Source organism: Manis javanica, chromosome 5 (assembly GCF_040802235.1).
Source record: "Manis javanica isolate MJ-LG chromosome 5, MJ_LKY, whole genome shotgun sequence".
Classification (NCBI taxonomy): Eukaryota; Metazoa; Chordata; class Mammalia; order Pholidota; family Manidae; genus Manis; species Manis javanica.
The window spans coordinates 18,762,975-18,777,531 of record NC_133160.1 but is presented as its reverse complement, the minus strand read 5'-3'; the positions used below and the strand labels follow the sequence as shown (position 1 = coordinate 18,777,531).

The following is a 14,557-nucleotide window of genomic DNA, read 5'->3' as shown; positions in this document are numbered from 1 at the left end:
AATGCTGTTACCTGAACTGCAGGGGCTCTAACACCAACAGCAGGGAGAAGAGCTTACCTCTCTGCCTTCCTTCCTACTCCATCCACATTGCAGCCTTATTAAATCCTCTGCAACGGGGCTGGCATTTCACCTCATTCTATGCCATTCTGCGGGCCCCAAGCATGATCTGGGACTGGGGTTGGGGAGAGGGCTATCCTGCCTCCCAATGTGGGAATGCTCACTTCTTTCTTCTCCTTCAGCTGCATATAGCTGGAGCCAGTGGGTACCTGCGGGCAGCAGAGCTTCTCCTGGACCATGGAGTGCGCGTGGACGTGAAGGACTGGGATGGCTGGGAGCCCCTGCACGCGGCTGCATTCTGGGGACAGGTAGTTCTCACCCCTGGGGCTATGCGGGAGGCCAGCACGTGGTCAACCTGCTGTCCTTTGGGCTGGCAGCTGGTTCAAAAGAACTTAAGACCCACTTAAGTGTTGACCGAAGCTGGTATGTGGGATATGAAAAGGCCTAGGGAGTTTGCAAAAATGTTGGACAAGTTATGTCCTCACAAGAAGGTAACCATATTTGCCCAAGTTGAAAATTCCCCACATTTCTGCTCTGAGTGGGTTCTCCAGTTGTTTCCCAGATGTACAACTCTGACTGCAGCTTGCATAGTCCCTCCTTAGACACATGACAGCTCTAGAGTTACAGTTGACTCCTTCTCTGCTTTGGCAGGGCCCAGGCATCTGCAGGAGGTGTCAAGCCCCTTGTGTGTTGCCAGGATTCCTGGCTCCAAGGTCCAGCCTTCCCTGGGAATGAATTTGCCCCCCCCATCGTCCATTCTTTGGGTCATATCCTAGGAGGCCTTGGGCACTCTTTCTACCTCCTAGGCTTTCTGAGCCCTGGGCCAGGGGAACATGGGCTTCTTCCTGTGTTTTAGATGCAAATGGCAGAACTGTTGGTGTCGCATGGGGCCAGTCTCAGTGCCAGGACATCCATGGATGAGATGCCAATAGGTAAGCCCAGCACACCTGGTATACACATAGGCCATGTCAATTTTTTGATGGGTAGAGGGATGAATGGATGAATGTGTGGTTGGCTAGATAATGGATTGGTGTATGGATGGACAGATGGATGAATGAAAAAGTTAATGGATGGTACATTAATGTGCAGATGGACAGATGGATGGGTGGATAGATAAATGTATGGATAAGTGGATAAATGGATATAAGGATGGATGAATGGATAGGTGAGTGGGGCATGAATCTGGATGGATGGCTATGTCAGCAAATAGGTAGATAGGTAAGTTAAAGGATTAAGTGGGTTGAAGGGGTGGGGATATATGATTTCAGCATCTTTGTTGAATTACTTGCTTGGGCTACATGGGGTACTGCTCGTTTCTCTTGATACTTCTCGTATCAGGAGAGTTGATGACTTCTCTTGGAAACTATCAAAGGTGCATGAAATCTTCTGTCATAGCTGGGAACTTTGAGAGTTATGTCTATGCATGGAACCTGGGTTTCCTGTTCTTATTCTCCTTTAAGGATTGGTGTAGCTCAGGAAATAAGGCTGGAGCTGTTTTCTTTCCTTCCTGAGTGCCCCAAAAATTGCTGGGAGTTTTCAGTGGGTTGGGAGTTTCCTATGGTCGGAAGGGTCCTCAGTGGCCACAGCCCCTGCACCACTCCCCACAACGGACTCCTCTACCCCTTCAGACCTGTGTGAGGAGGAGGAGTTCAAGGTCCTGCTGCTGGAGCTAAAACACAAGCATGACGTGATCATGAAGTCACAGCTGAGGCACAAGTCGTCTTTGAGCCGGAGGACGTCCAGCGCGGGCAGCCGTGGGTGAGTCCGGGGCAGGGCCGCCAGGGGGCGCCGTGGAGGCTACGCCTGTGGCTCCTGGGCGCAGCCTTCCAACACCTCCTCTCTCCCCTCAGGAAGGTGGTGCGTCGGGCCAGCCTGTCAGACAGAACCAACCTGTACAGGAAGGAGTACGAGGGAGAGGCCATCCTGTGGCAGCAGCGGAGTGCCGCCGAGGAGCAGCGGACTTCAGCCTACAACGGGGACATCCGGGAGGCCAGGACAGACCAAGAGAATAAGGACCCAGTGAGTGGCCTCGTGCCCTGCTCCCGTGCCAGCCACTGCCTTGGGAGGAGGATGGCCCCCCGCACCCCCCCGCCTGGGCTTGCCTCTTCATGCCAGAGACTTCAGAGGGAGGTTCGCTGGGCAGGGCCCTGAAACCAGCTGGATCCCATCTGATGGGGCTGGCCCCTGTGGCTAACAGGGCGACCCTAGATGTGCTCAGTCAGAGTCAGGAGGTTCGGCACATGCAGGGGTTTCACTCACTGGTTAGACAGGGAGTGAGTAACCACTATGCGCCTCCCTGTGCTCCAGCAGGTCTCGTTCTGGGCTTCCCGGAAGAGAGTTTCCGTAGGGAAGCCACCCTGGGGGTTAAGGCACAAAACTTTTTCAGGGAAATACAGCAGTATGTTGAGAATTGTGGTTAAAAGAACCCATCTGGTTGGAAGAAATGTTTTTGACAAACTGAGCAGGGTGCTGGGAAAACTGCTATGAAGCTTCCTCCAGTAGTAAATCCTTTCTAAGAGGAGGCTTGATTGGTTTCCTAGGACTGCTGTATCAAATGACCACCAAACAACAGAAATTTATTCTTTCACAGTTCTGGAGACCAGAAGGCTAAACTCAAAGTGTCAGCAGGGTTGGTTCCTTCTGGGGACTCTCAGGGAGAATCTGTTCCCTGCCTCTCTGCTAGCTTTTGGTGGCTCATGCATTCCTTGACTTTTGCTAGCACAACTCCACTCTCTGCCTTCATCTTTATGTGGCCTTCTAGCCTGCACATGCACATGTGTGTGTGTGTTTCTCTTGGAAAGACATCAGTCACTGGATTAGAGCCCACCCTAGTCCAGTATGAACTCATCTTAATCTAGTTACATTTGCAAAGACCCTACTTTCAAATAAGATCACATTCAAAGATGGGGGGTGTACATGAATTTTGGGGGTACATTATTTGACTCAGCACCAATATACTCAGGTTCATGCATGGCTGCTGTCTTGGTGGGTGGGGCAAGCAAGTTTGGGGCCAGAGCAGAATTGCTGGGGACCAGAAGGCAGAGGATGACCATAGCAGCCACAGTCTGCCTTTTTCATTCTTCCACCACACAATGAGCAGCTGCAGACATTTCTAGAGTATTGCTTTGGAGGGATGCAAAATCACTTGCTGCCCTGTGTGCCCATGTACATGTCTCAGTGGGACCCCTCTGCGGCTTGAACAGGGAGGTCGTGTGCCGGCTTGTCTCACCAGCAGAAGCAAAGATGCCTATGGGAGGGAATCCCCATCAAAACTCCTGGCTGGGCAGAGAGGCACACACCCAGGCTTTGTTCTGCCTGGTCCTGAAGCTTGGGGGCTGGGGAGAAGAGAGTTGTAGATTGAAATCAAATCACATTTCAGATGCCTTCCAGCTATGTTCTATTTGTTTTTTTGTGAAGTACACACATCTTAAATTAGTTTTTTTGTTTTTTGTGAAGTACACACATCTTAAATGAGTTTTTCATGGAACTTTTATAAATGTGTACTCTCAGATGCATGTACAGACAATTTCTGTCCCCACAGAAGGCTCCCATGTTCCCTCTTCCAGTCCATTTTCCCACTTCAATGGTATCCACTGTTTAGCTTCCAGCAGAAAATTAGTTTTGTGTCTGCTTTTACATTCAACTGGACCCTGGCATTCTGTTGTCTTTTGTATCTGGCTTCTTTTGCATCTATGAGATTCAGTCATGCAGAGGTGTATAGCGGTAGCTCATTCTCTTTCATCGCTCTGAAGAATTCTGTTTGAATATACTACAATTTACATGTCCATTCTCCTATTGATGAACATTTGGGTTTCCAGTTTTTGGCTATTTTGAATAAAACTGCTCAAAACATTCTTGTGCATGAATTTTCCACCAAATTCATGAGCACTATTTTCGGTCGGGTATAGACCCAGGAATGCAGGGTGAGTCATGGGGAGGCACACATTTACCTTTAGGAGATACTGCCAGGCAGTTTTCCCCAGTGGTTGGGCCTATGTGCTCTCTCATCAGTAGCATGTAAGCATTTCTTGCCATGCTCCGTCCTTTTCATTTGCACCATCCAAGCAGAGTTACTGTATGACTTGCATTTTAAATCTATATTTCCCTGATTGTGGGTGATGCTGAACACCTCTTCAGTGCCGATTGGCTCCCGGGTTACCTCTTTGGTGCTGCGTCTGTTCTTTTGTGCTTTTTTGTTGGGTTGTTTCTCTTTTCCTTATTGATTTTTAGGATCATTACAGAAATCCTCATGGAAGCTGCAACCCCCTCCCCCACCCCCACTAACACATACACACCAGCTTTGCCCCTGTTTGTTCAGATCTCGCAGGCCCAGGGTACCCCAGAAGTGCTCATTGATGTGGGGTCTCATACATCATTAACCCATAGGGAAAGGTAGGAGGATATGGCCTCAGGTGGTGGTGGTGAATTTCTAGGGTTTCCTTTTCAAGGTGCAGTTTGGCGTTACGTGAAGGGGAACAGATGGGCTCCTTTGCCTCTGGGACTGGGGTTTGAGGCCTGCAGAAGAAAGAGAGGGTACAGAGATGGCATAGCCAGCAGCAGGCTGTCCTCATCTCAGTGACCTGGCAGTCCAGTCCTAGGACGTCAGTCAGGGTCCAGGGCCCCAGATCCCAGTCCCAGCCCTGGGGAAAATGAGCTCACAGGACACAGTCACAAAACTCAGAGCTCCTTCCTTAGTCTTTTCTACCCCTTTCAAGGCTTCAGGTGTTGGTAAGGATGTGATAGTCTCTAAGTCAGGGATTCTCAAATGTGGTCCCTGGACGAGCAGCATAAGCGTCACCTGGGAACTTGTTAGAAATGCCCATTTTTAGTCCTCACCCCAGATGTACTGAATCATAAACCCTGGGGTGGGGACCAATGATTTGTGTTTTCACCAGCCCTCAGGGCATGCTGATGTACAAAGAATTTGAGAACCATTTATATAAGGGAGAATTTGCTCAGCCTGACCTCCAAATCAGGTTTCTGTGAAGGCTCTGACTTGGCAGCCTCCAGGGCTGGTTTTGGTACATGCCATTGGCAGAGCTGACTGCCTGGTACCAGGCATAGCAGTGGTGAGACAGCCCCATCTCATCAACCAGTGTTTCCAAGCTTAACTGTACAAGAAAATCACCTATGATGGTGCTTTTGTTTTTTTATATTTTGTTTTTTTAAATCCTGATGTCCAGGTTGCAACCCAGACTGATTAAATCAGGATCTCTGGGCTTGAGGCCCAGGTGTTGTATTTATGTATTTTAAAATAATTAATAGACTAGATTTTTTTGAGCAGTTGTATGTTTACAGAAAAATAAGGAAACAGCATAGGGAATATAGTCATTAATACTGTACTGTCTTTGTATACTGACAGATGGTAACTATACTTAATGGAGTGAGCATTTAATGATGTAGATAACTATTAAACCACTATGTTGTATACCTACAGCCAACATAATATGGTATATCAGCTATACTTCAGTTTTTAAAAAAAGACATCAAAAAAAAAGAAAAATAAGTAGAAAGTACATACAGTTTCCATATATCCCCTCATCCTGTCCCCCAGTTTCCACTACTATTAACATCTTGTGTTAGTATAGCAAGTATATTAACATTGATGAGCCAATATTGATACATTATTATAAACTGAAGTCCATAGTTTATATTAGGGTTCACTCTCTCTGTTGTACATTCTATGAGTTTTGAAAAATGTACAATGTCATGTGTCCATCATGAAAGTTTTGCACAAAATCCTTCCACTGCCTTAAAAATCCTGATGTTCCACCTGTTCATCCTTGCATAACCCCTGGGAATCACTGATCTTTTTATTGTTTTCATGGTTTTGCCTTTTCCAGAATGTCATAGAATCACAATAGGTAGCTTTTCAGATTGGCATTGTATGTGTGTTTTTAACTCCCCAGCATTGCATCCAAAGCTGAGACCAGGTGTCTTAGGTCCCTGCTGCTCAAAGTGTCAGCAGGGACTTGTTAGAAATGCTGAAATTCAGGTCCCAACCCAGACCTAGTGAATCAAAATAGGCATTTTAGCAAGAGCCCAGGTGACTTCTATGCACATATCAGTATAAGAAGTTCTGACTTAGACCATCTAGACTCTGTCCCCCACCCTCCATGTGGCTTCAGTCTGCCTGCACAGTTTAGAAGGAGCCATTAAAGAAAAAGAACAAGCACGCACACATAAATGGAAGCTTACAATGCAAGTGTCCCTTCCCACCATATTTCAACCTAATTATATATTTCTTGGAAATCTTCTCAAGAAATGGAGATTCTTGGAATCACAAGTTGGCACATGGAGACTGCCTTCATTCTACCAGCTACAGAACATTCCAGTGCAAGTACTGGCCATAATCTAAGCTGCCTAATGATGACTTCCAGGCTTTGCTCCTCTGAGGAAGTATATGTGTAAAACTTAGTCCTAGAAATGGGCTTTCTGGTGCAAAGAATGCATTCTTCTTTTTAAAACGTGGGTTTTTTGAGAGGATGTGATAGCGTTTTTCAAGAGCTCTGGCAGTTTACCTGCCTACCTTTTTCCCCACACCCTTGTGAACACAAATAACAAACTAAAAATATTTATCAATGTGATAGGTAAAAATGATATTTTATTGTTTAATTTTCATGTCATTATTAGAGTGAATATTTTTTTCTCTATTTGTATGCTATATATAAACATTTTCCTATGTTTATATACTCTATATATATGTATATATATATATATATACATACATATTTTTTTCTGTGAGTGGCATATTAATGTCTGTTTATTTTTTTCTTTTGGGTGGGTGAGCTTTTTAAAATGGACTTTTAGAGCTCTTTATGTATTTGGGAAAGTAGTCCCTTTCCTGTCATATATGCTGCAGATACTTTTCCAATTTTTTCCTGTGTCTTTTGACTTTGTTGCTGGTGACTTTGCTAGGCTTTACATTTTTGTTACATTGTGAAATGTGTCTACCCTTTATAGTTTCTAGGCAGCAGCTACTTTTAAAGTTCTTCACTTTCCAAGGATTGCTGGGTATAAAAAAAATCTCTGGGTAAGAATTGCTGCCATTTGGAGTGGAGATATGCTGGAATATAGAGGAGAGATTACAAGTGACCAAACACTCAACTGAAGTCAGTTTACACATCAAGGGAATTTATTGCCTCCCATAACTGGAAAGTCTGGGCCCAGCTGGGTGCATGAGCTAAAAATGCATCATAGAATGAAGCCCCTTTCTCTGTCTCTCAGCCTTCCTTCATGTCAGCTTCCCTGTCAGGCAGATGCTTTGACCTGCTGTGTCCCCAGCTCCCAGCTGACATCGTTCTTACCACCTGCAGTTCCTACAAAACAGAACTTTTCTCTTTCAGTTGTTCTAGCACAAGTCCCAGGGTGGAGTTTTCATTGAACCAGTTTCGGTTGAGAACCCATCCCTGAACCAATCCCTGAAGTGAATATATTGACTGGCCAGGCCTGGGGTCATGGTCCAGCCCCTGGGAGTAAGATAGGGTTGGTCAGCTCCACCAGGGTACATAGATTAGTGAGTTCCCCAAAGGAAGTGGAGATCCTCTTAGCCAGGTAGGGAGAAATGGATGGAGGACAGGTCCTGACAGTAACACCCTCAGCAGAAGTACAAGTGGGGAGTGGCTTCAAATCCTCTTACCAGCTGGTAACGTTGTCCTTCTCCCCCTCAGAACCCCCGGCTGGAGAAGCCCGTGCTGCTCTCTGAGTTTTCTACCAAGATCCCACGCAGTGAAATGGACGGGCCTGTTGAGAATGGCCTCCGGGCTCCGGTCAGTGCCTACCAGTATGCACTATCCAATGGGGACGTCTGGAAAGTGCATGAGGTGCCTGACTACAACCTGGCCTATGGCAGCCCTGGTGTGGCTGATGCTACCCCACCCTGGAGTGGCTACAAGGAGCAGAGCCCCCAGACGCTTCTGGAGCTGAAGCGGCAGCGGGCTGCAGCCAAGCTGCTCAGCCATCCCTTCCTGAGCACCCACCTGGGCAGCAGCATGGCCAGGACGGGCGAGGGAAGCAGCGAAGGCAAGGCCCCCTTAATTGGAGGCAGAACTTCACCATACAGCAGCAATGGGACCTCCGTGTATTACACAGTCACCAGTGGGGATCCCCCGCTCTTGAAGTTCAAGGCCCCCATGGAGGAGATGGAAGAGAAGGTCCACGGCTGCTGCCGCATCTCCTAGTATCCATGGGAGGGAGGGAAAGAGATGCTTCAGGGAGGGGTCCCTGGAGTCCAGGCCAGCCCAGCAGCCCTGGCTGGGGAGGCATCAGAGGGCAGCTTGGGGGAGGTGGGCTCTGCCTTCCCGAGGAGCTCTGACTCCACATCTCATCCAGCTGCCTATAGGATCACCATTTCCCGTGGGGGAGGTGGGCTCTGCCTTCCCGAGGAGCTCTGACTCCATGTCTCATCCAGCTGCCTATAGGATCACCATTTCCCGCGGCTCTGCTTCCTGCTGCATCGTCTGCTGTCCGAAACAAGGCCCCTAGTGACGTCCTGACTCACCCTGCTGTCAGATTTGGGGAAGACGGGCTGGGATTCCAGTTCTGTGGTTGGTAAAGGCTTCTCTGGACCAGTATCCACATGTCGCATATCAACACACACACATTCACACTCAATCAACATGTGTAGAAATGGCACAGCTGGCCTCATGGGAAGCAGGTGGGACAGAGAATCTGTGGGCTTTTCCCAAGAAGATTGAAATTAAGACCCAGAGTTTCATCAGCGCTGCCAATGTGGCTTTAGCAGGGGTGGAACCTGCTAAGCTGAGACCCATAGTCCTGCCATGCCATCCACATCTAGCAGGAACGGGAGGTCCTCTCTGTTCAGAGGGAGCTGTGAACCCATGTAGGGTAGATGATGCAGGCATAGGCCTGCTGCCCCAGCCTTGCCCAGGCAGGAGCCAGCTGTGTGACTGCCCAGGGGCTCAGGTGGAAAACCAGGCTGTTCTATTCCTGGATAATCCAAATCACATTCTGCTCTTAGACAGAAGTATCAGAAGGTGGAGGGGAGGGGGGACAAAGTTAGCACTTCCCAAAGTGTATTTGATAAGAGTTAGGTTATAAAACCCTAGGTAGGAGGGAACTGAACTTGCTTTCTTCCATAGATAACATCATGGCCACTAGATTTTATTCACTGTTTTTGGAAAAATGAAGCTAAGTGAGGAACTTCAGTTAGAGGGGCTTTTCCAAGGAGAGGGGTGAATTCATGTTGTTAATTTCTGCAAACATGTCTGGTAACCATGACAGAGCCCAGTGCCCTGGCCGATCTTTGTGAGTATTTAGACAGTCTGGCCTGTGTCAGCCAGCCTTCCTCAGACTGAGCCATCAGTGAGTAGCGAGGGGCTACCGGGGCACCCACCACTCCAAGAGTGAATGCTCAGGACCCCTGCCCGGCTTTGCCTGTTCTGGGATGCTCGGTGAGAACAGTTTGCCGGTTGGCCCTTGTGAGTTTCTTCCTGACCCAGGAGTCGCCCAGCTTGCTCACGCCTGAGGCAGTGACACCCCATGGCTCCACACCCAAGGTGACCACGGCCAGCAGTGTATTCTGGAGTTGGTCTCACCCCAGCTCAACAATTTCACAGCCCCAGTCTCCCTGATGCTGCTGGGGCGGGGGGGTTGGGAGGACCACAAGAGGCAGGCTGCCTGCCACCTGCCCACTGCGTTCTCTCATGAGCCCCTTAGAAATTGTTCCCTGGGAGTTGGGTGCTGTCTACAGGCTCAGCCAAAATAACTAACAAGCTACAGGTTTGTTCCAGACTCTGTGCACCTTTGATTTGTCCTAAAACTACCTCTTTAGAGCTCTGAAGGGGCCCCCTAGGTCCAGATTCTGGGGATTGGGGGAGAAATCTGGCTTCCTTTTAATCCTCTTCTTTCTGAGCCTATGACCAGTTTTCCCTGGGGGTACCTGGGCCAGGGAGCTGGGGCTGGAGGAACCCCACCTTGTGCCACATTCTGGTAATGGGGCCCGCTGTTTATCAGCTCCAGTCCCCACTGTGGCCCCCATGGCCCCCCCTGCCCAGAGAAGGATTTGGAGTCCAAGGGGCCTACCCAGGAGCAGGGCAGCCGGGCCAGAGAGCAGAGCACTCAGGGGAGTCTCTCTGCTCCTGGTGGCTCCTGGATACAGGGAGGGTCACAGTACCCAGCCACCCCCACCCCAACTCCAGGACAGATCTGGTCCAGGGTAGAGGGGCAGCTCAGGAGATGGCAGACAGGTGTGAGTGAAGCCGCTCACATCCCTGGAGCCTGGGGTGGGCCTTCCATCATCTCAGCCTGCTGGTTGGAGCAGGGCGGGGGTGATCCAAAACCCACATATTTTGGCTTTAAAACTGTTCAGATCAGACCGACACTGAAATTCCTCTTGAGCTGACTTTAGCTGCAAGCAGGGGAGGGCCTAGAGAAGCCAGACGCTCCGAGGAGAGGGCTGTGCAGGGCTTTCCATCTGTTTGCTCAGGGTCCAGAGACTGTCTGGCATTGATTGCTTACTCTGAGCCCTTCTGGCCATTCCCTCCTTTCCTCTTCCTGCTGCTTGGGACATTCCTTTACCACCCAGCAGGCTGGGAATCCTAGCTGATTCCCCGATGGGAGCCAACTGCAAACGTCTGGGCATTAGCTCTCAGTTCAGTCAGGGATAAGCCATTCCCCCTTAGGACATCAAGTATCTGGGGAGCTTTCCCTATGGGTCTCCTTGGTGTGAAGGGACAAGCTGGGGCCAGGGTCATTCATTTATTCACTCATGTTCATTATTGAGTAGCTGCAACATATCAGGCACTGTCTTAGGTTCTGGGGATAAAGGACCGAGATAGAGTGAGGAGGCTGCTCTTTACAGTGTTTTTCCCTTGAGGACCATGAATATCAGCAGCCTCATTCAATTTGCCTGAAACAGAGTGACTGGTTCCTGGCCAGAATCCCTTTGCTTTTTAGTTCCTAGAATCCCTACACCTGAGAAACTATTGTCATGGCCACCTGTGGATAACATTTGCCACTGAATGCAGGTGCTGGATCTTGAATTCCAAGCAGACACCATCCCAAGTCCTTCGGGAACTTTCAGGAATAGCTAGCTGCCTTCAAGCCGGCGTCTATGGGGCACTATAAAATAGTTTGAGGTCAGTGTCTAGAAGAACAAGGAGTCTGTCTGCACTTTGCTGCCAAATGCATCTCAGGTTCTTAAATTCATTGTCTCTTACTCATTTTTGCTCATTTATTAGGTAGTTCTTCTCCCCCACCAATGGATAATGGGAGGAAAAGGAGCTTCTTCTTTAACATCAAAGCCTTTCTTCAGGAGTCGGCCTCTCTTCCCAGCAGGTGTGGATCTAGGAGTTGGAAGAAAGCTGGCAAGGTAGACCAGATGCCCAGCTCCCACTGAGACCCAGGTCTGGTGGCAGTTCCTGACAGATTAAAGGAGGCTACTTCTAAAGCATGTGCCACATGGCTCATTGTGACCTCTGGCCCTTGCTTCCAATTTTTGCCCCAGACAACTGAAAGTTGGTGGCTATCACTAGTTAGTGAGTTTCTGGCCAGTGGCTCAGGGAAGCTGAATCAACTCTAGATGCAAGCCTACTGAAGACGATAGGATGTAATTCTTTAAATATCGCAGCTTTGATGAAACTGTTCTGTGCTGTTTGATCATTGTCAATGGGCTTAGAAAAGTTAACAAGTGTGTGTCCCCTGTCCTACCCTACCACCGTTTCCTGGCTTTGTAATAACATGAGAGCGTTTTGGTTATTGGTGTCAGACACCGTTTGATCTTGAGCTTTCTCTTTCACTTGCTTTCCCAGAACAGGACACTGGGGCACTTCCAGGAGTGCGCTTCTTATAAGATGCTCAGAAGGACTGTATTTAAAATTCTTGCTATTGTAGCCTGGAGACAGCCTCCCTTCCCCCAGGGAACATAAGAGCAAAGGGTCACATGGTCAGTGGGTGGTTCCGCAGAAGTGACCCTCTTTGCCAGAAGCTATAGCCCTCTCCACGCTAGAAGTTTCTTATTGGCCAGTTGGTCAGAGGGCCTGCTTCCCACAGGCATTGCAAGTGCCACTGTGCGGGGCCTGGCTCTGCACACCCAGGAAAAGTTTGCAGACCCCCAGCCCTCCGCAATAATTCACCAGACCAGAAGCCACTGATGTACAGAGAACACTTAAGAAAAATGTATTTTATGTGAAAAAAAGTTAAAACTCTGTATACTGTATCAGCAGCTTTGTGTAAAAATGGCAATCAAGAGAGTCTAATATATTTAAAACCTTTTTTAAAAAAATCCTTGCTGATCTTTGATATTGTATTGAAGTAACTTCCAGGTAGCTTCCTGCCACATGGCAGTGGTGGGCCATGTGTCCAAGACCACGGCTCATCCACATCCCAAAGGGGCACATCCCTGGTGTTGCTTCCAGCTGCCAAGGCCTGTGACGGAATTCGCTGTTAAGAGTTTTTAATTAAGATTATTAAATTCCTTTTAATAACACCTGCTAGTGTGGCAGTGGTCATTGCTGTGGGCTTGCTTCAACTATTCAGATTTGAATGCACAAAGAGATGATTTCTGGGATAGAGGGCAGGGGAGGGTTCCCAGTCCCTGCTCCCACCACAGAGGGCTCACCCTTGAGGCCCCTGAAGCAGAAGGAGCTCTGAGGGCTCAGACATAAGAGTCGATGTCTTTCAAGACTGGGAAATGGTGAAACCTGATGGATTAAAGAAAAGATGGGTGGCTGGGAATGACCTTCACTCTGTTGAATGTTCCCTTTGGAATTGACATGGAGCCCTACAACAGCTCAGATGTGTATGTGTGTGTGTGTGTGTGTGTGTGTATTTCACACTTTCAAAGGTTTGATGACATATGTAACAGGGCTGCCCTTCTGTTCTTGGAGTGCACCAACTTGTCCTATCCTCTTCTCCCTACTCCATCCCTGTCCTTTTCCTCATATAGCTCACAGTGGGGAAATAAGCACCACATACTACTTCACATTATTACACCACCACAGCAGGTGAGGCCCTGGTTACTCTCACTTTTTACCTCAAGCAACAGAGGCATTGACAAGCTGTGCGGCTGCACCGCCCCAGACTGTGGTCCTTGTCTGTCATATGCAGAAGTTCGTTGGTGTCTCAGAAGAGCATGGAAAAGGGTGTCCTCTCGGACCCTTCTGGAACGTGGATATCAGAGCAGGGACACATGGAAGGCCCTAGACTTGGGTTTGAAAACCTTCACAAATGGACTGGGGATGGGGAGAGGATGAGAAGAGGGCTAACTGCAGCAACAGGTCATCCACTTTAAAGTTTATTTGTTTCTAAATAATAATGGTAACCTCTCCCATTTATGAAGTTGTACATATGCTTTCTCATTTGCACACAGAAGAGGCCTGAAACTTGACTGTTGGATTTAGCATGGTGAGCTCATGATAATCTTGACAAGAGGTTTTTGGTTGGGCAGTGGAGGCATTGCCTGATTGGAGAGGGTTTGAGAGAAACCTGGAGACAGGGACTTATTTTGAGGTTTTACGCCATGAAGTGAGCAGAGGAATGGGGAAGAAGCTCTAGAGGAATGTAGGATCAAGTGAGGGCTGATTGAAGATGAAAAATATTCTGCCGTGTTTGGATGCCAATAAAGGGAAACTGATGGTCTAGGAAGAGGAGAGAATTTCTGAAGAGATACAGGTTAGCAGTGGAAGGGCTGGCAGCTAGTGCCCAAATGGAAGGATTGGTGTCAGGCTCAGGGACAGTTCCTTGATAGTAGTAAGGCCCAATATGTGGGAAGAGATGCAGACAAGTAGGTATTTGTTGGGGAAGCGTGTGGAAGGTCTCTCTGCTTCTATTTTCTCAGTGAAATAGAAGCAAACTCTAAAAGAGAGGAAAAGGTAGAATGGATGAAGGAAATGTAGGCTAGCAGGCAACCCTAAATGCCCACTGGAGATCTTGAATTTAAAGCAAAGCCAGTATGGTTGCGTTTTCTTTTTCCCGGCACTGTGCAACTGCCAAGTACGGAGAATGGGGTTTAACCAGGGCTGGGGGTTTGCCAGGCAAAAACCACTTAGTGAAAGAAGAGAAATCCACCTGAAGGTATAATCCAAGGAGTCGCTATTAGGATGGACCGGTATTTTTGAACAAGCTCCAAGAGCCCTTGGGCAGCGCCGACAGCTTGCGGCCAGTTTCCCCTAGCTGGGTGTAGGTCCGACCGCAAGCCGCTCAAGGCCAAGCCGAAGGACGGGCCGGCAGGGGGCGCGCTAGGACTGCGGGGGCCTGGCACCACGGCTTCAGCTCTGCTGTGGGAGCCGCCGCCTGGTAGCACGGCCACTCAGGCCCGGAACCCCCTTTCCGGCTGACCACAAAGAGCTCGGCCCTGGCAGACGGGAGCAGGAACTGCTAGGTGGGAGTGGGCACGGAGTCGCCGGCTTTAAATTCCACCAAGCCATCCCAGACCTAGGGCGAGAGGTGCCGCCTGGAGCCAATGCGGAGATGCAGGGCGGGGCCGGGCAGCGGGCCAGCCAATAGTACGTCAGGGGGCGGGGACACAGCGGCGTGCGCA

At 48.9% G+C, this 14,557-nt stretch overlaps 1 protein-coding gene across 2 annotated transcripts in view; it reads left to right on the top strand.

The window, feature by feature from the left end:
- The window catches only part of PPP1R16B (protein phosphatase 1 regulatory subunit 16B), a 94,171-nt gene extending 81,666 nt beyond the window's left edge, over window positions 1-12,505 (top strand). Inside the window, exons 7-11 of one of the 2 annotated variants that reach the window (XM_037012863.2) lie at window positions 240-365; window positions 914-989; window positions 1,686-1,815; window positions 1,908-2,076; window positions 7,728-12,505. In XM_037012863.2, the coding sequence (XP_036868758.1) occupies window positions 240-365; window positions 914-989; window positions 1,686-1,815; window positions 1,908-2,076; window positions 7,728-8,237 (1,011 nt within the window). In that variant the 3' untranslated portion in view covers window positions 8,238-12,505. The remainder of the gene's footprint in view (window positions 1-239; window positions 366-913; window positions 990-1,685; window positions 1,816-1,907; window positions 2,077-7,727) is intronic. The other variant, XM_037012864.2, reaches the window with a different exon arrangement.
- Window positions 12,506-14,557: the final 2,052 nt, after the last annotated feature.